We start from the raw sequence: 22,153 nt of genomic DNA, 5'->3' as shown, positions 1-22,153 counted from the left end.
AGTCTCGGCATATATGAAATTTGACAAAATGTGGCTATTCAGAGTTGCATAAGCTATACTCATCCCTTATGCAGTTTGCAACAGAGGTGAAAAATGGCAAGAATTGTGGTTATGCAGGATTGCATAAGCTATGCACATCCTTATGCAGTTTTTAGCAAGATGAGAAAATGGCAAAATTTGTGATCTAAAAGCTGCATAAGCTATGCAGTTGCTCATGCACAATTCAACAAGATTGAGATTATAATTGAAAATGATTTGCAAGTGTGAAAAATATCCTAAAATGAAGAAATATAATTCTATGAAGCATAAACCATGAGAAATTGTCACAAAAAACACATCAATATATACAAAATCCATCAAAATTGCATCAAACAAGCTTGTAGAAATGAATCCTGCATAAAAGGCATTTGTGAATCATGCCATTTCAACTCAAATCCTGCAAATCAACATTTAGCACATAAAGACTCAATAAAATCTGCATAAAGTTGCATCTATCCACAAATGAGAATGGACTCCCCAAGTTTTGCCAAGAAAATGCAATATGTCCACCTTGAATCTCACAACCCAAATAAGCTCAAAACTACAAAGATGACTCACTTACCACCATATTAACATTATAAGCACAAATACTTAAAAGTTACACACCCAACCTCACCCAGAAATATAAACCATGTGCTGCAGACCCTTCTTTGCTGCAAATTTCATTTTTTTCCTCTGCATAAACTAGGTAGCAAATCTGCACAGGATATGCAGCAAAAATCAATCAATTTTGGGAGAGTTGAAGGATAAAATATCAGTTAAGGGTCACTCCCCAGCAATTTACCAACCTTCCTCCATTGAAATACATCTACAAGGGACAAGATTCAACAATGTCAAAAATTGAATTTGGGGAGATTTAAGATAAAAAACAAAAGTAATGTAAATAAAAGTAAATCAACAAAAAGGAAAATAAAAGAATTTGGGATGCCTCCCAAGAGGGTTAATTTATAGTCCTTAGCTGGACTCTTCATGCACTTCACTGAAAAGAGGTGAGGGATTTGAGAGCTTGTAACAGCTTGCTCCCTTTATTGGGTCTCCAGTTATGTAATGTTTCAATCTATGCCCATTGACCTTAAAATTCCCAGATTTTTCACTCCAAATTTCAATTGCTCCATAAGGGAAAACCTTAGAAACTCTATATGGACCAGTCCACCTTGATTTAAGTTTTCCAGGGAACAATTTCAATATTGAGTTGAACAATAAAACTGAATCACCCTTTTTGAATTCTTTTTTTCTAAGATGCTTATCATGTCAAACTTTAGTTCTTTCTTTTTAAATACAGGCACTTTCATAGGCATCCATCCTCAATTCTTCAAGCTCATTAAGTTGCAATAGCCTTTTCTCACCAGCTTGCTTAAGATCAAAATTCAAGGTCTGAATGGCCCAATATGCTCTATGTTCTAACTCCACAGGCAAATGACAAGACTTACCATACACCAACCTAAAGGGAGTAGTTCCTATAGGGGTTTTGTAAGCAGTCCTATATGCCCATAAAGCATCATCTAGTTTGACAGACCAATCTTTCCGAGAATTGCTCACTGTTTTCTCCAAGATATGTTTGAGTTCTCTGTTAGAAATTTCAACTTGTCCTGAAGTTTGAGGATGGTATGGGGTAGCTATCTTGTGCACTACACCATACTTCCTCATTAAGCTCTCAAATTGCTTATTACAAAAATGTGAACCCCCATCACTAATTACAGCCCTAGGAGCTCCAAATCTACTCAAAACAAATTTCTTCAAGAATTTCACTACCACTTTAGCATCATTAGTTGGAGTTGCAATAGCTTCCACCCACTTTGACACATAGTCAACCCCAACTAGGATGTATCTATTACCATATGAAGGAGGAAATGGCCCTATAAAATCTATTCCCCAGACATCGAATAATTCCACTTCAAGAATATCATTTAGGGGCATTTGATCTCTTTTTGACAAATTTCCACTCCTTTGACATTTATCACATTCCAACACAAATTTCTTCACATCCTTAAAAAGATTTGGCCAAAAGAAATCAGCTTGCAAAATTTTACTAGCTGTTTTAGAGATTCCAAAATGTCCTCCATAATCAGAAGCATGGCAATGATGCATAATACTCTGTGTCTCCTCATCAGGAATACATATTCTTATTAAACCATCACAACATCTCCTAAAGAGTAAAGGATCATCCCATCTATAAAATTTTTCCTCATGCAAAAACTTTTTCTTTTGTTGCCATGTCATTCCTAGAGGTAAAACTCCACAAGATAGATAATTCACCAAGTCTGCATACCAAGATAGTTTAGCAACAAGAGAGAAAAGTTGTTCATCCAAGAAAAACTCATCAATAGGGATTTCATCCATTTCTTCATCATCCAATTTCAGCCTACTAAGATTATCTGCAACTACATTTTCAGCTCCCTTCTTATCTTTAATCTCCAAATCAAACTCTTATAGCATCAGAATCCACCTAATGAGCCTAGGTTTAGCCTCCTTTTTACGGAGTAAATACCTAATGGCTGTATGATCTGAAAATATAACCACCTTTGAGTCAATAATGTAAGGTCTGAACTTTTCCAATGCAAAGACAATTGCTAAGAATTCCTTTTCAGTTGTTACATAATTTGTTTGAGCCTCATCCAGTGTTCTACTAGCATAATAAATAGCATAAGCCTTTTTGTCCTTTCTTTGACCAAGAACAGCTCCAATTGCATAGTTGCTAGCATCACACATAATTTCAAAAGGTAGGCTCCAATCAGGTGGTTGCATGATTGGTGCAGTGATAAGAGCTTGCTTCAACCTGCAAAAAGCATCCAAACACTCTTGGTCAAATACAAATGGTATGTCATGACTTAACAAATTAGACAAAGGTTTGGCTATTTTAGAAAAATCCTTGATAAAGCGTCTGTAGAACTCGGTATGTCCTATAAAACTTCGAATTCCCTTGACATTGGTAAGAGGAGCCATATTCTCTATCACTTCAACCTTGGCTTTATCAACCTCTATTCCTCTGTTAGATACCAAATGTCCAAGCACTATCCCTTCTTGAACTATGAAATGACACTTTTCCCAGTTTAACACAAGGTCAGTATCTGCACATCGCTCCATTATGTCTTCAATGAAATCTGAGAAGATTGCCATCATGCACCTTTGAAAAGTGGCTGGTGCATTACACAACCCAAATGGCATCCTCCTGAGCTGAGAAGGAAGTTGCTTAAGTTCTACCTTAGGTGCATCTTCTTCCTTGAATGATGGTTGCTTAGATTCGACTTTTTCCTTTTGTGTAAGTTGAAAAACTAGGGCAGAAATGAATGGTGGACTTCCCTCTAAATGTTGAGCATATGTAGCCACATGAGGGTTGTCATAGTCTATGCCTCCTCCATGAACCAAACAATTTTCAAGTGGATCTTCTGGATATTTCTTTCTAAAGTGTTCTTCAACCAGCTCATCAATAATATCAACTCTCAAACAAGTATCAGCTTCAGAATGATGCTTCTTCATAGTGTTATTAATATTGAAAACCAATTGATCTTCACCAACTCTAAGAGTCAATTTTTCTCCCTTAACATCAATCAATGCTCCTGCTATAGCTAGAAAGGGTCTTCCCAAGATGATTGGGATATTAGAATCCTCCTCCATGTCCAAAATGACAAAGTCAACAGGTATATAGAACTTTCCAACCTTCAGAGGCACATTCTCCAAAATCCCTTCAGGATACTTAATTGATCTGTCAGCTAACTGAAGAGAAATGTGGGTTAGCTTAAGATCTCCCATGTTGAGCTTCTCATAAATGGAGAGGGGCATGAGGCTAACACTAGCCCCTAAATCACATAAAGTTTTTGTAGAACATGATTCCCCAATGTGGCATAGAATTGAAAAACTCCCTGGATCCTTGAGCTTTGGAGGAGGTTTCCTTTGGAGGATAGCACTACATTCCTCAGTTAAGGCTACAGTCTCATGGTCTTCAAGTTTCCTCTTGTTTGAGAGAATTTCTTTCAAGAATTTTGCATAAGAGGACATTTGTGAAAGGGCATCAATAAAGGGCACATTTATGTATAGCTTCTTCAAAACCTCTAAGAACTTCCAAAATTGCTTATCAAGCTTGGCTTTTTGAAATCTTTGTGGAAAGGGAAGTTGTGGCTTGTAAGGCTCTGGAGGTATATACTTCTCTTCCTTCTCTTCAATTTTCTCTTTACATTTTTCTGCACTTTCTTTCTCACTTTCTTGTTTTTTACTCTCATCAGTTTCTTTCTCATTTTCTCTCTTCTCACTATTTTCACTTTTCTCATTTTTTTACAACTTTCCCACTTCTTAAAGTAATAGCTTGACACTGCTCTCTTGGGTTTTCTGGTTGACTTGGAAGTTTTCCAAAAGACTTGGTACTTGAGAAAGATGATTGTTGTGCAATCTGATTTTCCAGCATTCTGTTATTTGTTTGCATCTGTTCTAGCCTTGCTTTCATCTCTCTCATCTCCTCATCATGCTTAGTTTGGTTAGCAAGAATCTGTTGTAATAAAGCTTCTGTAGTGGAACTTTGTTCTTACTGTTTTGGTGGAGGTGCAGGATTCATGTTTCTCTACTGAAAATTAGGCAATGGTTGCCTATTTTGCTGATATGGAATTCCTTGTTGCTGTTGTGGTTTAAAATTCTGATTTGGAACTTGACTTTGCTGATTTCCCCATGAAAAGTTGGGATGATTCCTCCAAGTTCGATTATAAGTTTGAGAGTAAGGATTCCCCATTTGCTTGTTTCCATAATTACTAACATATGCAGCTTGCTCTTCATAGTCTACTCCACAGCTGGTAGTTCCCTCTGCATAAGCAACTTGTTGTGAACTTCCAGATGATGATGATGAACTAACCAACATACTTAAATATTCCATCTTCTTAGCCAAGACATTTGTAAGTGCATCAAACTTTGCATTAATCATGTTGAATGGATCGAGGTCATACATTCCAGTAGCTTGCCTTTTTTTAGTTGGAGCTGGTCCTCTTGGACTACTCCAAAGATGAGTATTCTTTGCAATTTTCTCCAATAGCTCATAAGCTTCATCTTCATGCTTCATAATAAATTCTCCTCCTGTTTGAGCATCAATAATCCCTTGTAACACCCCTGATTTTTTATATATTATTATTTATCCTCAGTAAAATATTAATTTTAATTGTAATTTCGATATTATTATATGTTCAAGCATGCCCATGCATCACTTATATGCAAATATTTATGTAGTTAAACTCTCGATTTATGTTGCATTCATAATCATAGCATGCCATGGATGTTGTTGTGGTAATTTGATCAACTCCCATATATTATGATTGATGTTAGTGCTTCAATGCATTTCACAATTCTTTGTTTCAATTCTTTCATCACCTCATGTCTTCTAATTCTTTCTCTCAATTTCTTCTTTCTTTCTTTAGTTTCTTTACAAAATTTCTCAATTTCAGGATTGAACAATAAGGATGTGTCACTTGTGCTTCTAGCTCTTCTCATAAAAGATTAAAAGTACCTGAAAAAAAGAACAAACAAACACAAAATGAAAAGATAACAAAGATAAAACTAAAAACAACTAAAATAATCAAGAATTCAATCTTAAACAAACAACTCCCCGGCAACAGCGCCAAAAACTTGATGTGGCCCAACCGCAAGTGCACGGGTCGTACAAGTAATATAGAAAAGATATCGTTCCCACGAGGAGTTGTGTTAATGATTGAATTTTTGATATAAAAGTTGACTAAATTGAACTAATTTTGAAATTAAAGCAATAAATTGATGGGTATTGGAGTATGAGATCTATATGTGCAAAATTAATAATCTATCCAACAATGTATTAATTAAACTAAAATTGCATCAAATTGAAATAAGCAAATTCAAATATGGCAAGATTTAAATTGGCAACTAATTAAATTCGATTAGAAATTGACAATGATAAAAAGGCAATTCCGGAGTTTGTGATTTCATATTCGAGCTATTTTAGGATTTTAAATTGGTTATCCAATCTTGCGGAACTTACGGGTTTTAAGAAGATTAATTCTTAAATCCTTTGAATACCCTTTCGAGTGAGACAAAGAGTGCATTAATCAATCTAATCCTACTTTCGTGGAGTTATAATTAATTAAGACCCATTAGGTTCTTTAATTAATCTGTGAATCCTCTTAATCCTTAGTCTATTTCTAGATCTAAGTTAATTAAGTCCAATTCCTTGATTATCTATCACAAGGTTTTCTCCTTTCGGTGCCTCAACCATGGATTAAGAACATCACTTAATGGGATCCTACACTAAGCATGTCATTAAGCACACAAGAAATGAATAAAACTCATTAAGACTACAAAATATGGATTACCCAATCAAAATCCACAAAATATCTCAAATATTACAACCTTTACTCCAGAATCAAGATAAAACTACTCACTACCCATAATATTTACAAGATATTATGAGTTTAAATGGAAATAAAGCTTTAGTCTAAGCTAAGAAATAAAAAGCTCAACACTAGAAATGTAGGAAAAATGTAAGAAAAGAAAGAAATCTCCAAATCTGGTTGGAAATGGTGTGGAAAATGATTGTGACTCTTCAGCTGCTCCTGCTCATTTTTCTCTTCTTCCTTTCTTTCCTCCTTGTCCTCCCCCTTTTAAAATGGGAAATGGGGCTATTTATAACATTTTCTGACATGGAGCCCTAAAATGGTGTGTTTGAGGAGAGATTTTCTGAGGAAATCTTCCATTAATGAAATCTTTTAATGAAATCTTTGTGGGGCATAAGTGCTCACTTATCACTTATGCGAAACTACATGACCAGGCGCATAGGTTATGCACAATTCCGTGAGATTGCATAAGGGGTCGTGAATCTGCATAGGCCATGCACTCTCTTTATGCTGCACAATTCGGCAGGTATTGAAACAATGATTCTTCTCTTTATGCAGATTTGCATGACTTATGCGGCAAGTTATGCGCAATTTAGCCAATGCATATTTCAACTTTGAAACTTATTTTTTGACATCTTGGCTGTAGAGATCACTCCTCAATGGCAAAATTTCTTTTTAGTCATTCCAAAACACCATTTTTCCTACAAAACAAAGTAAAAATTACAAATTAATCTATAATTGACAATTATGAAAAACTAACTAATTAACTAATAAAATTAGCTAAAAGTGACTAATAATCAAATAAAATGGCTATAAAATTAAACCTAAATGATTATGCAAAATATATGCATCAATATTCCATTAAATTTACTACTGATGGGAACCCTACTTTATAGTATTATTACTAAATAAAGTTTAAAGGCTAACAACAAATCATTAGTAAATGTTGTAATTAAGTACTTAGTGTACTAATGTAATGGAATGAGGATGAGTATTTATATTCTTAATGAAGTTTAATATTATTACAAAAGAAACTCCACCTATATGAACATAAGAAGTGGTGCCGCTTCAACAAAAGTGAGAATAACTTTTGTAAATGCTCATGAAAACAGGAGGCAGCATAAGGTCATATTAGTGTGAACTTTTTAAGTCGAACTAATTGATTCGTGTGTGTAGTATTTTCAGTTCTATTTAATAGGAATCTAGGTTTAAGCTAAGGCCACCATGAGTCCTTTAGAACTTTGAAATACTTACACTAAGGAAAAGTTTAAATCGAAAGATATTTTTCTTTATGCATGAAATAATGGGATCTAACAATACAAACTAAGTGGAGGATTGTTATAAATAGCTTATATGTTAGACAGTATAGAGAGAAAGATTTTTATATTGTTAAAATATAAGAAAATAAAGGAATGACAATAGTGAAATATGTATAGAATTGTATATATATATAATTTAATATATATTATTCTATTATGGCACTTGGCACATATATGTGTGAAATAAAATAATTATTATATTGTAATTTTCGTAAATAAATTACGAACAGATGTGTTTATTAACAAGTAGATATCTGTTAATAGACAGACATATCAATTCTATACAAACAGTCACAATTATTTGTATATGTGTCTGTTAATAAACAGATATATCTATTCTATATAAAAAGTTATAACTATTTGTATAGGTATTTTTTAATAAATAGACATGTCTATTACACAAACAGTTATATCTATTAGAGATAAACAGATATGACTATCTAGAAAAAATGCCATGACTTTTCATTCTTTATAAATTGGATGAGTTTTTCAATCCAGACATATACTACTTCTATTTCTTCTTATTTTCTTCTAATTTCTCTAAATTCAGTTCTTATAAAGAGTTCTTAAGGGAACTCTTCAGGAATTGCTATTTGCAGATTTCAGGTTTTGTTGTATCTTGGAGGTATATTGCAATGACCTTGCAACAATCTAATAGGAGCAATTAATACCTTAAAGATAGTGATTCATCACGCTTCAAAGCCTATTCTATACCCACTATCTCAACAATTATTAAAATATTTGAGAGAAGAATTATGTGTATATTAGGAAAAAAAAGTAAAAAACTTTCATTTATTGTAAAATCTTTTTACTCAGAGGAAAGTATGGATAACAGTCGATAAAAGTCTACACATTGAGTTTATCTTAAAAAAAAAAAAAAGGAAGGTTAAAACTAATAATATAATATTGTGAATTGGGTCAAATTACTAATATACGAAATAAGAAGGGTGTAATTAAACAAATGGCAAAAGTAGGATAATAATAATAATAATAATCTAGAAGGTGACGGATGAAAACGGCTAATAATCAAATTTACCAAGTCAACTTTGTTTTGGACATTTTAAGTTAAAAATGGAAGCTTGTAATGCTTGCCAATCCAATGTTATTGACTAATGAAATTCAAGATTTGGTCTAAGTACCCAATACATCATTTGCTTGAGATTCCATTTGGCAGGCTTTAGGTGGCGATGAGCTGTGCTCCATTCTTTGCAATCAAAAGACAGTTTTACCATTTTATATTTTACCAATAAAATATTAGTTCTGTTAGTACTGTATAGAAAAAAAAATATTATTTTAAATATTATTAAAAAGTATTCTTATTAGTTTGATATTGATTATATAATTTATAATCAAATTTAAATAATGTATGTAATTGCTTTTTATTGTATTTTTATGTTGCGGTCTAAAATACAAAATTAGAAAATAGAAATTATGTGTCGGTGGCATGCTCTAAAGTTCTCATTTTTTAAAATATGAAAAGAGCCCAAGGAAACCAACAACCACACTATATCCAAATAGTCCAAATCTTTAGCGCAATCATTGGCATGTAGAACTGGAGGGTGGAGACCCTCTAGAATTTTGTTTTTTTTTTTTTTTTTGTATTTAATCTTGCAAATTCAAATATTTCTTTTTCTTATTATTTTTTGATTATTGACATCAAGCTCACATATTTATAAATTTACTCATAAAATGTATTATAATATAATTTTCTTTGCGTTGATTGATGATATGATTTAATTTGTTGGTTCATGAGAAGTTTCTTTTCTTTTTTTTTTTTTATTATAATCTGAAAAGAAATAAAGACGGACAAGCTGACTCTCGACAGCCTGCACAATAAATCACAAGTTCATGGACACCATTTTTTTTCTTTTACATGATTTGAAGATACAAAGTTTGGTTCATGAATTTGATTGTGGCAACTGACAACAGAAAAACGCAGATGCAGAGGTTAGAATATGATAAGATTAGAAAATGGATGGGCTGGGATCGACTAGGCCACAGTCACTACCCAATAGCAAATCAGGCTAAACCAGCGTCTCGGGTTATTTCATGGCCTTTTTTGCCTTAAGAAACTCATCTTATCCCGAACCCAGAAATAATTATTTGTTTTTGTGGTTGGGCAAACCTATGAGGCCCAGTGAGAGTAGCTCTGTTGACACGAAGGATGGTAACTCAGTGATCCAAGTGCGGATGTTCACTAAAGGTGGTCGACCTTCTAAGGCTACAACTATATGAGACTGACGCGCTGTTGCACAAGCCTTTGATCTTTGCTCTCAGTAGACACTACAGCCTCATTGAGAGCTTGAGAAGATCAGCAGTGTGTTGAAGAACTTGCCGATCTCTGCCCTTCCGGTTCACCTGGCCTCTCGCGTTTTTTAGTTCGCAGGCCTATGAGCTTTGTTTTATGAGTTAGGGCTGATTGGCCTCCAGATCTGTCTTTTCCTGTCTTTGTGGCCTTGGGCCTGTATTGCCATTTGCATATTAATGCATATTTATCTTATAAAAAAAAAAAAAAATGCTATGAAGCCTAGCGTACTTACGCTCATGTAAGCTTCACGTTGAGAAATTTTTATTTCATTGAAATTTGACTTGGCTATCCCAACATAAATTGCCCAACAACTGTCAAATTTAATCCACATGTAGCTGATCCAAGCGGTCTTTACAGGCTTAACTGTGGAGGAACAGAAATTCATTTAAAGTTTACAACTGTCAAATTGCCTATGTCCAGCTTGATGGAGCAATTTCTCAATGGATCCCAAGTAAGTCTGGTAGCATAAATTAGCCACATGCAGGCAAAGAGATTGAAGAGTTTTGTTCATTTCCTGACAAGTACATCACTACGATGAAACTTGACTGCTTCAATGTATAAGAATGATAAGCCCCAACATTCAAATGATGAACTGGAACTCTTTTCATAGTTAGACGTCCTATATTGGTTGTATTTGCTCTGTTAGGAAGACAAGTTATCGTTCTCCCTCTCAGGTCAGCTTCCAATTTCACTTTCAAAGTTGAAAATGCTGTATATATCACTACATATTGCCGCTGTGCTACATGAGACAGCCAATAGTATCATCACCCATGATTTTATTCTGTCATTTTTTGTTGCAATTCCGTGGGTGTCCCTACAAAGCAAACATCAATTAGAACCTGCTAAAGTAATATGCCTACATCAAGTTTAAGCAAAGCAGTGCGCATGCTATGTGTGCACATGCTTGCATTGCATCGCTCATTAGTCAATAACAACAAGGTTCTTAGTCCTGTGTAAAACAAATCATTGGAATTACTTTCTGCAATTTGTGGATATTCAGAAAAACATGAGGTCTTATGTTGATGTCCTAATGAATATCATTCAGGTTTAAGAACTAAACTATGAAAAGGACACCTGAAGATTCTCAATCAGAACCATAGGCCAGTTGGCTTCAAGTTCTTCAGTCAACTAATCTCTTAGAGGGATACTATTTTGATGATTTTCATATTTAAAATTGCTGGTTGTGATGTCAGAAAGTAATTCAAGGTATTCATATAGTTGCTCACCTTAGTGCAATGGCCGCTGGAAAGATGAAACCAACAGCGATAGCAGCTGTCGCTCCAGTAAACTGGAAAGCATCCCAGATGTTAGGCACAAAATTGGCTCCCACAAAGATAAATCCCATTAAAGCTGCAGTTATTGAGAAGAATCTCCTGTTGTCATATGCAATGGGAATGGCATATGGAAAGAGAAGACCATCCAGGTTAAGGCGAAGGGAGAAAAACACAATTGGGAAGACAAGCATCAAGTGGATGCCATAGCTCACTCTAACCACATCATCAAGCAGTGAACTATACGGAATTCCAAGGTCACCATCAAAATTGGCAAGTACATCATCCAGTGTTTGGTCACCAAAAAGAAGAACTCCAAACAAGCTGGTAGCAATATAGACAGATGAGCATAATGTGAGGGATGTCCGCACTATTGACTTCATCTGGGTGGGGTCTTTCAGTTCATTCTCTATAGGGTGAACTGCAAAATGTGTTTGAATAAGCATACAACCAGGGAGTTAGTGGAAACAAACAATCATGAAAAACAACCAATGCCTTTATGATGCATAAGAGAATGTCCATTTTCCAGGGCGTTCTAGCAGCTCAAACTAGAGATGAGCACTCAATTTCTGGATCAATCATAGATGAGCAATATCAAGATCGATCAAACATAGATGAGCAATATGCTTGTGATGGGCTTTAATTAAAAGAAATTTTGATGTCCAGTTAACAGCTCAACTTGGAATATGCAAATTTATGCAACTAAATGAACTCAATGAACAAGACTTTCCCCACCCCAAAAAGACCAATATATCATGAATGTTGATTTTATATGAACTCCATAATATTAATGGACTATAATGCTCTTTGTTTGAAGTTGAAGACACAAGCAAATCTAAGCATTTAAGTAGAATCAACTGATATTCAGAACTTGAAATACAATTAAACCAGATGATAACAGCCCAGTGTAATGAACTAGCCATAAAACATGATCCAGATTCCATTAACTTACTGTTGTGGTGGCATATGTAAGCAGTGACTAAAACAGGTATAACTGTAAAAAGCTTCCAGAAAGATGCTTGATCATTGAGTTCGGGCACCAAACGTGGCATTCTGATACTTCCTTCTATTAATTTAACAATTGCCACTCCAGCAGTGATTGCCACAAATACAATAGCAAGCCCCACCGATAATGCTGATGTGTATCTCAATGAATCTAATTAACAAGACCAAGAATAGAAGTACAGAAACTAGTCACTGTTTGTTCCAATTATTATGCTAAATAACATAGAAAACTAAAAGAAGGATGTTCCATTCATTTCTAATTTCTATTATATACGTTTGAGAGAGGGACAACAAGCTTACCAACGCGTTTGAATGAAATGAGAGGAGCGAACACAAGAAGCGTGGTTAGCAGCAGCAAGACAGAACGTGAAGTAAAGCAATGCTGACCCAGCCATTTTTCCATAACACCCGAATGGCGGACCCCATCTGACGACGTCCCGGCTAACACATCACCTGCCACTCAAAAACAAAAAAAAAAGTTCATAAGGCGGACAACAATTGAGAAAATCCTAGACATTCCATGAGAACACCCTCTAAAACGTGTTAACAGGTTAAGCCTAGATGACCTGTCGAACCAAGATTACGACCCAATGCTAAAATGGCAAGCAGCAGAAATTTAATTTTAATACACATTATTATTACCAAATGCATAACAAGCTTGGAAGGAGAATTTCTTACCGATTATGATCATGTAGACGATGAGCATGCCGAGGTTGTTAATGACGATGCACACTTGGGTGAGGGTCCGGCCGAGCCCACCAAACGTGTCGGCGACGACGCCGGAGTACGTGGCGGACTTGGAAGCTTTACCGAATCTTAGGATCATGTCGATGGAGGACTCTGTTAACATGGCTCCCAATACAATCATTATAATACCTGGAATTAGCCCCAATTGCTTCACAGTGGACGGAAGGGCCATGATGCCGGCACCAACGATGGTGGTGGATAGGTTGAAAACGGCGCCGGAGAAGGAAGCGCCGGAGAAGCCAACCTCGAAAGGCTCGTAGTCGTAGTGCTTTTGAGGCAGGAGAGGGATCCTGGGACTCCGGCGGTATTTTCGGTCGTTGGAGGACAAAACGGTCATCTTGAGACAGTTGGTAGTTGGAGCGTGCGTGTGCGTTGGCTGAGAAAGAGGAAACGCGTGACTGGTTCGTGAGGAAGGGGATTTTATATGGCGTGTTGAAGGACAACTTTCACGCGGGAGTGGACGTGGAGACCATTACAATGGCCAGAATCAATCCAACGTTGAAATGTGGAGATTGACTAAGCTATGGTTTGCCCGTTGGACGACTTTTCTAGCTTTCTCACCTCATAGAGCCGTTACTGAGAGTACAAGAAAATCGAATTAGGACGAGACGCCTACCACCTTCCTTTTGTTTTTTAAAAATGGCAATTATTAGCTAGAGGTTAGTGATTGGAATATTCAAAAGCAAAGCTCATGCCATGGAAATTTTTGTGTGACGCTTGTAAAATAGTTGCAGGCGAACTTGTCATTTTCCTTAATATACAGAATGAAAAAGAGCCACATAAGTATTTGAAACAAAATCATCAATTCTTCGGCTTTAGTTCTTGAACTAGCCTGGGCCAAACCTTAGTCAACCTTAAACAGCAGCAGCCTAGCCTTGTAAGTGACGGCAGTGGTTTTCAAAGGCTCAGCCCACACCATGATCCCCATTTCAGTCCAACTGGCCATTGGTCGCGAAAACTTAATTTTTATTTGTGGAGCTTCCATTACTTAACCATCGCAAATCAAGGCCCAATACGCTTCAACTCATACTACAGCGTCTGAAAACACCGAACTCCCGCCATTGATTTATTTCATTTTGATCTTTTTTTTAAAAAAAAAAAACAAATTTTTGAGTGTCCTGGAAACTAAGAAGTCGATATTGACCTTAAACGCACCATGAGTAATCTGACTTTTACTAGTACCATTAGAGTTGACTGCTGTTCAGAAACTTCTAACTGTGGATTCAAATTCAATGAAATAATAAATTATGCATCTTAATAGAGGGTTAGAAGAAGAAGATGGACAACTTTTGATAAGTCTTGAAACAAAATTAGGCATCGTAACCTAGATAGCATGAAAAGATAGCAATATGTGCTAGACACCTCATAGCTTGTAGGATTAGGAAGGGTCTCGGCTAAAATCTATGCTCTTGACATGATTTAAAATCATTGAACATATTAAAACATTGAGTACATGATTTAAAGATGAACCACTGTATGCAATATTTAAGCAATAAACTATAATTCACTTCGTTCATAGTCCACAAGCCAGACAAGAGTATCAAGGCACTTCTATACTCATCTTTTAGTCAGCGGACATGGAATATTACAAGATTACAGAGTTTACGGGCAATAAAAATTATTGAGCACATGCATTATCTTCAGGCATGACTTAATATTGTACTTGATTGAAAGCCAAAAATTGGGCAAATAAAAATTTAAAAGAGGGTTAACATTCATGAGATGAAAAATAAGTCTTACGGACATCTATAATTTAAAGACAATAATCTTACAAGTATCAGTGAAAGTCACAGCATATTCAACGTTTTCTTTTTCTCTTGCTGTCTCTGCTTGTATTAGTCTTCGAGTTTGGATCCGGTTTTGAAACTATCAACTTGGACCACACAGCAGAACTCCACAAGGCCCTTTCTACATCTGATACTGTGAAGTACTCCCCATTTGAACTTAATTCCTTTTTTTTTTTTTCAACAAATAAAATGCCAGGTAGTGAGATGAGGAACACACAGAAAGCATTTCCATTCATCAAACTTTAATTAATCCACATATGATGACCCATACATGCAAGGTAGAAAAATATCATTTCATCAACCATCATGAGGCAAACAAACACCTAATTGAATAATTAGAGCTGAAAATCCCAAGGAATTTGCAGTTAGATCTTTAAATTATTCTTCACAATATTGCTCTTCAGAGAAGTATCTTGGGCTCATCACATACTTTTGGAAGTTAGTATCCCAACAGAATATGCCTAGACTATCAACAGTTCATCTCAAGAGACCCTGCCTAAATTACCTCTGACTTAGCCAGGCATCAGGGAACTTTAATGATCCTCATTAAAGGTAGCAATATTATCTTCGTTGATGTCTAAGGACAGCTTCACAGCACCCAAGTGACACATGGCTAAGTGTCCAATTACATGATCCAAAAGTTGACTTTCAATTCATTTTTGAAGTCTGCATTCTAGGGGAATGGCATTCTCCTAAATGAATTGGTCAACAGCCAACTCAACTCAACTCAACTGAACTAAGCTTTTATTCCAAAAATTTGGAGTCGGCTATATGGATTCTCTTTCTCCACTCTAAACGATTTTGGGTTAAATACTCGTAAATGTGTAATGCTTATAGGTCATGTTGTACTACTCTTCTCCGAGTCAGTTTAGGTCTACCCATTCTTTTCTTTCTATCCTCTAACCTAATGTGCTCCACTTATTTAAATGGAGCCTCCGTATGTCTACGCTTCACATGACTAAACCACCTCAATCTCACCTCTCTCAACTTATCCTCAACTGGCACCACTCCTAACTTTTCTCTAATACTCTCGTTACGGACTTTATCTAATCTAATATGACCACTCATCCAGTTAAAATTTAATCATGCAATTTCATTTATTCATTCATAGTGATTGAAATCAGACTTACAAATAGGTTGACATTCTTTGCCAAAGAAATAAAGGCCAGCAACCTTCCTAAAGAGTTTAATCCAGAAAATGAATTTTCAAAAGTAAAAGCCACAAGCAGACAGTATGTCTAGAAAGGAGTACTATGAAATGGAAAGCCACAAACAGATTATACCAGTGAGTAAAGGATGAGTCTTATCCATTGTTATTAAAAGCTTAAGGCGCACTAAAGCGCCGAGGAATCCTGGAGCCTAGGCGCAAGACGCAAGGTGCAGGCACGCGCCTTAGCGAGGTGAGGCACAAAGTAAAATATTTAAAAAATCCATAAAAGTCAAATAAATGTGATGATTTTCATTTTTTTTTCTTTGGCATATATCATGAATTTGATTTGCTGGTTTGAGTTTAAATGGTAGTCCTTTTTGCCAATAAAAATGCTCGCTAAAGATGGAAATAAATAAGGCATGCCTTTCTAGAACATTGTGCCTGAAACAAAGGCACACACCTAGGCGCATAAGGCGCTAGGGTTCGAGCCTGGTGAGCCTTGAGCCTGAGGAGCGCTTTTAATAATTATGGTCTTATCATTAACAAAGAATTTCCAGGAAACACGCACAAGTAGAAATTAAAGGAAGGACAAGTCCAAAATTGATGATCATTTGAACATGAAATACCCGCATAAGCATCTTAAAACCATGATTTTGTTTGGATTATATTCAATAATTCAGCTAAGAAAAAAACATTGCATGATCCAAGAAAAGACATCAACCTAAGTTGAAAACAATTTGATCAACAAGCTTAAGCATAGGTCCCCCACCATCTCCATCCCCACAACAAGTTAAAGAACAACCATGAAAGCAGCATTCTCCAGGGACCATCTGAGGACTTCTCAACCAAAAAATTTCCATGTAATAGAAGTTAACAAGACAGCTAAGAAAGTAACATTCTTGAGGAGATATCATCTGAAAATGTCCTCAATAAAGAATATTACTTCAGGGAAAATAGAGCCCTTGTGATACAGCTTAAAGCCACAATAATTAATCAACCAAATAGTGGGTCATGTAAAGCAATATATTCCCCAAAAAACAAGAAGTGATTATAAATAACGACAGAAATTTTGATTAGAGAATATGCTAAAAAAAAAGAATAATAAACAAGGAAATTAATTGTACGATTACGATGTAAAGCAAAATGACACTGACCTTAGATTTACTTAGTAGCTTATCCGTGAATAGAAGATACTGCTTCAACGTATAATCTTTTGATGTACCCAGAGCTGCTTCCATAGCCTTTCAGCATCATCCAAATAAACCAAAAACAGATTACTCAAATAGAAATAAAACAACAATCAAAACATAAACCCTAAAGATACCTCATCAGACATGAAAGGTGCGACATCAGGCGCATAGGCAGCCAAAACGGCGGAGGCAGTTGCCGGACCGACGCCTTTCAAAACCGTAAGCTGAGAAACAGCTTTCCTTAAATCAGGAAGCAATTCAAACGCCTTTTGAGAAGCAGATTTCACTAACTCCTCGTCCAAGGACGAGACGAAGTCCAGCAAGCGGGGCCTCAAGCAATCAAATGTACAGAAATTCATCAATTAACTATAATAGATATGTTAGAATCTATAAGAGAGGGTGAGAGTGCAGTTACCTCCATTTTCCACGGGAAAGCTTCCATTGCATGAGCTTGGAGAGCTCAAGAGTGGTTATGTACGGCTTAGGGTTTCGCTGATGAAGGAGAGAGGGAAGTTGGATTCGGTAGAATTGGTCGAGAGAAACGAGATTGGGTTTGTTGAGAGATTCTATGCGAGCAGGATAAGAAGAGAGGGCCTCCTTCCAGGAACTGATATCGGAGCTCCTAAAATCCATAATCACGGGCAGTACCTGAAGCAGTGGCAACCCGCCGGAGTATTTTTAAAATTTAATTTCTTCTCTTGATTTTTCAGGTGGACTTGGCGGGTGATATTCTTGATCATTAGACGATGGGCCTAGTGTCCATTTCCCGTAATAGGGCTTCACAATTAGATCACTATTAAAATTAAATTGAATTAATAAAAATTTGAAAAAAAAATTAATTATTTAATATTTTTATTTTAATAAAATTAACAATTTATCCTTTATTTTAAAAAATACATTAATTGATTATGTGTTTTTGTTATGTTTACTTTTTATTCTTTTCATTCAATTTAAATTAAGATTTTTTATTAGTTAATATATTTAAATGAAAGAAAAATTATCATTATGGATATTAAATAATTTAAAGTTTAAAAAATAAATAGATTATATAGTTATATTTTTTAATATTATAAAATTAAAAAAAAATAAATAAATATTTAAAATGATTAGATGGACTAAAAAGTAAATAGAATAAAAATATAAAAATTAATTAATATATTTTTTAAAATAAAATGATCAAATAGTAATCTTTTTAAAATAAAGAGGATGAATAGCTCTTAAATTTTTTTAAAATTCAAGTTAATTTAATTGAATAATCAAGTGATTTTTGAATTTAAGACTCTATTTATTTAATGAAAAATAATATTTTTAGTTTTTTTTAATATTTAGAGCATTTAAAAATATAGTTAACAAAAAATATTTTACAAATAAAAAAAAATAAGTTATATTTTATTTTTTAAATTTTAATAATTTTATTAAAATGTGAATATATATATATATATATTATTAATTTAATATTATAACTAAATAATAAAAAATATTTTTATATAAATTATTTTCTATAGAATAAATAAAACCTAAAATCTAATAATGCTAACCCAACTTGTTGCTTGTCTTCTATATATCCCCTAGGCTTTAAGTAAGTTCTGCAATGTTTGAGAAAAATGGAAGTCCAGAGTTGATCACTTATTTCAAATCACATCTATAAAAATTGACAGAAATCAAACCCTTTTTCTTGTTCATAAATAAGAAAAATGAAGAAAACAACAAAAAGAGGGGGAGGTGTTGATATTGATATCAAACGTGCCATTGTAGAAAATTAACGTTAGCAGCCTAACCCTAGTGCAAACATTTCTCGATTGACCAGCTCGCTCGATCCCTATTCCACCCACCGATAACCATTTTCAAGGTTGATTTGATTATTACATTTTTTTTAATTTAACTTCACAATAATTATATATATATATATATAATCTCAAAAGCCAAAAATCTCACGCCTCTTGAAAGTCAGAACTCTTATTTAAACTTGAGATGAGATAAACAACCCATGACTACAAATTGTGCTTTAATTTAATGATAAAGGGCAGTCTTGAGAAGCATGAGTGTTAATATTTAAATTTTATTACAATTTGAAGATTTAAAAAAAAATTAATTTAATTGATTTTCTTTTAAAAATATCTTAAATTTAAGTATTTTATTTATTTATTTAAAAATTAATCATCTTTATATTTATAATCAACTGATTATTATATGATCCATTAAAAAAATTTAAATTTAATAAACATAATTAATATCGCTTTCGATATTAAAAAAATCAACCCATGATTACTCATCTTGTTTCGGTTGATTACTAGGCCATTAGGGGCCCTTTTCGTGTTGAAATGAGTAATTTCAATTCATAATTAAAGGGATCGAAATTATAATGTATGGTCTCCTTGATTCAAATTTTAATTATGATATGATTTCGGTAATAAAATTTAATCCAGCTAATCAATTTTAGCTTATTGTTTAAGATTAATTTTGATTTATCTAATATTTTTAGTTGATTTTAATTCTAAGTTAAATTAATTTACACGTTAGAATCGGGACTAAAATTAATTATATATATTTTTATAATTTTTGAATATATTTTATAATTTTAATGTAATTATTACATCACTAATTTTATAAATTTAATATATATATATATATATATATAAATTTTAAATTTATGAAATTAGTGATATGATTTTAGTCACTAAACTAAATATAGTTAGACGATTTAATGTTATATTTTATAAAACTTTATGCATAATTGAAAGTTTAAATTATTATATCATATAATAAAATAATAGAAAAATATTTTTATTATTAAAATTATTGCATATTTATTGATTTTAATTTTTAATTTTAAAGCAAAATTAAAAAAGATAAAAATAAATTGAACAATAACTCAATTTCAACTCGAACTCTCGTAAATGAGTAGGCACATTAGCAACATCGCCTCAATTTTCAAGTCAAATCAAGTTTGTCGCCTGCATCACCACTCTATACACCCAATTAATAAACAAATATGTTTCTTTCTAGGATTAACCATAATTAATTTTTTCTTTAAAAATAGGTTTTGCCTGTTACTTAGTTGACTTAATCTCACACAAATGACAACTACTTCTATGCAAATTCAATGAAGAGTGCAAAACTAACCAAATAAACATTTGTTTGTTTCCCTAGAATTAAAATATGGCAAATTACATTTGACATTTGATAAAAATTACATATTAATCTATATTGTTTAAAATTTTAATAATTAAATATCTATTTAATTTGCATATTTGAATCAAAATTAATATTGAAATTAAAATCGAACAGAATTGAAAAAAGAATGATAAACTTTCATTTATGTTTGATTTATTGTGAAAAATAAATCAAATTCTTTCTTAAGGTATTTGATTTGTATATATAAATTGCATAATCAAAATCAAACTTATTTTGTACTTAATGAAAATCAACTTAAAATTATTTATTTTTTCTATATTTTTATATTTCTTTCTTTTTAATTTTAATTATTATAAGATAATATAAAACAATATTTTTTTTATTTTTTAAATTTGAATTAATTATAATTATAATTATAAATTTTATTTAATTATAAGTAAAAATAAACATAATATATTTTATCCTTTTACTTTAAATAATTAAAGTTAAATATATTCAAAATTTTATTTAATTCGTTTATATGAAATATAAAAATTATATTTTTATTGTGTTTCATTTTAATTATGTATGATTAATTACAATTATAATCCTTAATTTTAATTATTTATATAAAAAATATAAAAATAACAGTTTTATATTTTAATTATTATTATAATTATTTTATTTTTTATTTTAATTAATAATATAAAATATAAAAATTAAAACATTCTAACAAATACTTAAGTAACATTGAGCATTTAGTTTTCAACAAAACAATCATTCCTATGTTTGGTTCTCAGTTTGACAAGAAAAATAATGATTCCCTTAATCGGTGGGAATCGAATTTCCTAATTTATTGGGAATGAAAATGAAAAAAATAAATTTCTAAACACCCACAAAGAAAATCATTCTCATTATTGAGTGAAATTTTTGTAAACCAAACAAGGCCTAAGTACTAACTTGCTTACTTATTTGTTACTGTCACGAGTCATTACCCTCTTTGATTAACTACTGCTTTAATTTTTTTATTTTTATGAGTTTTCTTTCGGTTTTAGATCTTCAATGATCAATATTGACATTAATATGATCTATATATATATAGAGAGAGAGAGAGAGACATACGCACTGGATCATCTTTATTGTTAAATATTTGAAGTTAAATTTAAAATTGCAAAAATTATCGAATGACATTCCTCGCATCATGTAGAGATCATTCACGTGAGTGTCCTCATAACAGCAAAGTTAGGTCTAAAGCAATAATTTAAAGCCAAAACGGGTAGAGAAATGCTTAGAAGGCGAAGGCATTGACCAGACTGCTAATTCACGCAGTATTTGCCCATCGATTTTTATGCAAATTGGAAAAATAATCATACTATTTATTATTATTATTATTGTCAATTAACCAAAATATTAATTAGTATTAATTAATCAGCCCTACCACGCATCCACCAAACATAAATCTTAAAGCCACAAGGCTGACATACACATTTTACAGTGTAAACCACATCTTCATCGTTGACAAATAAAGAGTGTCCGCATCAAAGTTGGTAACAAGTTTTTAGGCAATATTCATAATTGAAATTCTTATTGCAATTAAATGTCTATGTCCCTAACATATTCAACTGCCCCATTGGCTTTTGATTATTTGACTGTCTCATTTTTTCAATTTTTTCCAGAGATATTAAGGTAAATTGTTATCTTAATATGCTACCTAATATTTTTATTATATCATTAATTTCATTGTAAATCCCCAACTAATAACCAAGTCAAGAAATTAATTTGATTTCGACTAGTCGCTAGACTTGTGGGTACTTTTAAGTTTTGCATTTATGCTTGATAAAGATTTTGATTTAATCCTATAAAAAAAATTCCATAATTTAGTAGC

At 33.1% G+C, this 22,153-nt stretch overlaps 2 protein-coding genes across 2 annotated transcripts; both read right to left on the bottom strand.

Annotated features, from left to right (window-relative positions):
- Nucleotides 1-10,243: 10,243 nt before the first annotated feature.
- LOC110669849 (amino acid transporter AVT6A) lies at nucleotides 10,244-13,776 on the bottom strand. Its single transcript, XM_021831684.2, has 5 exons — nucleotides 12,959-13,776; nucleotides 12,581-12,733; nucleotides 12,228-12,431; nucleotides 11,231-11,696; nucleotides 10,244-10,818 (listed from the first exon to the last, which is right to left on the bottom strand). The coding sequence occupies exons 1-5, from the start codon at nucleotides 13,362-13,364 to the stop codon at nucleotides 10,680-10,682; spliced, it is 1,368 nt and encodes a 455-aa protein (XP_021687376.2). The 5' UTR covers nucleotides 13,365-13,776; the 3' UTR covers nucleotides 10,244-10,679.
- Nucleotides 13,777-14,674: 898 nt separating this feature from the next.
- Nucleotides 14,675-17,902, bottom strand: LOC110669857 (uncharacterized). Its single transcript, XM_021831695.2, has 4 exons — nucleotides 17,570-17,902; nucleotides 17,289-17,484; nucleotides 17,119-17,205; nucleotides 14,675-14,978 (listed from the first exon to the last, which is right to left on the bottom strand). Exons 1-4 carry the CDS (start codon nucleotides 17,785-17,787, stop codon nucleotides 14,826-14,828), a joined length of 654 nt encoding a protein of 217 aa, XP_021687387.2. The 5' UTR covers nucleotides 17,788-17,902; the 3' UTR covers nucleotides 14,675-14,825.
- Between the last annotated feature and the right edge of the window lie 4,251 nt (nucleotides 17,903-22,153).

The sequence above is a fragment of the Hevea brasiliensis genome, chromosome 12, assembly GCF_030052815.1.
Source record: "Hevea brasiliensis isolate MT/VB/25A 57/8 chromosome 12, ASM3005281v1, whole genome shotgun sequence".
NCBI classification, from domain to species: domain Eukaryota; kingdom Viridiplantae; phylum Streptophyta; class Magnoliopsida; order Malpighiales; family Euphorbiaceae; genus Hevea; species Hevea brasiliensis.
This window is presented reverse-complemented; position numbering and strand designations above follow the sequence as displayed.

Coding starts and splice junctions, on each gene's coding strand:
- LOC110669857 (XM_021831695.2), bottom strand. CDS start 17,787: ATGGATTTTAGGAGCTCCGATATCAGTTCCTGGAAGGAGGCCCTCTCT. Junction 17,485..17,569: donor CTTTCCCGTGGAAAATGGAG/GTAACTGCACTC, acceptor TGATTGCTTGAG/GCCCCGCTTGCTGGACTTCG. Junction 14,979..17,118: donor AGCTACTAAGTAAATCTAAG/GTCAGTGTCATT, acceptor AAAAAAAAAAAG/GAATTAAGTTCAAATGGGGA.
- LOC110669849 (XM_021831684.2), bottom strand. CDS start 13,364: ATGACCGTTTTGTCCTCCAACGACCGAAAATACCGCCGGAGTCCCAGG. Junction 12,734..12,958: donor CGTCTACATGATCATAATCG/GTAAGAAATTCT, acceptor TTTGAGTGGCAG/GTGATGTGTTAGCCGGGACG. Junction 10,819..11,230: donor CCAGCGGCCATTGCACTAAG/GTGAGCAACTAT, acceptor TTTGCTTTGTAG/GGACACCCACGGAATTGCAA.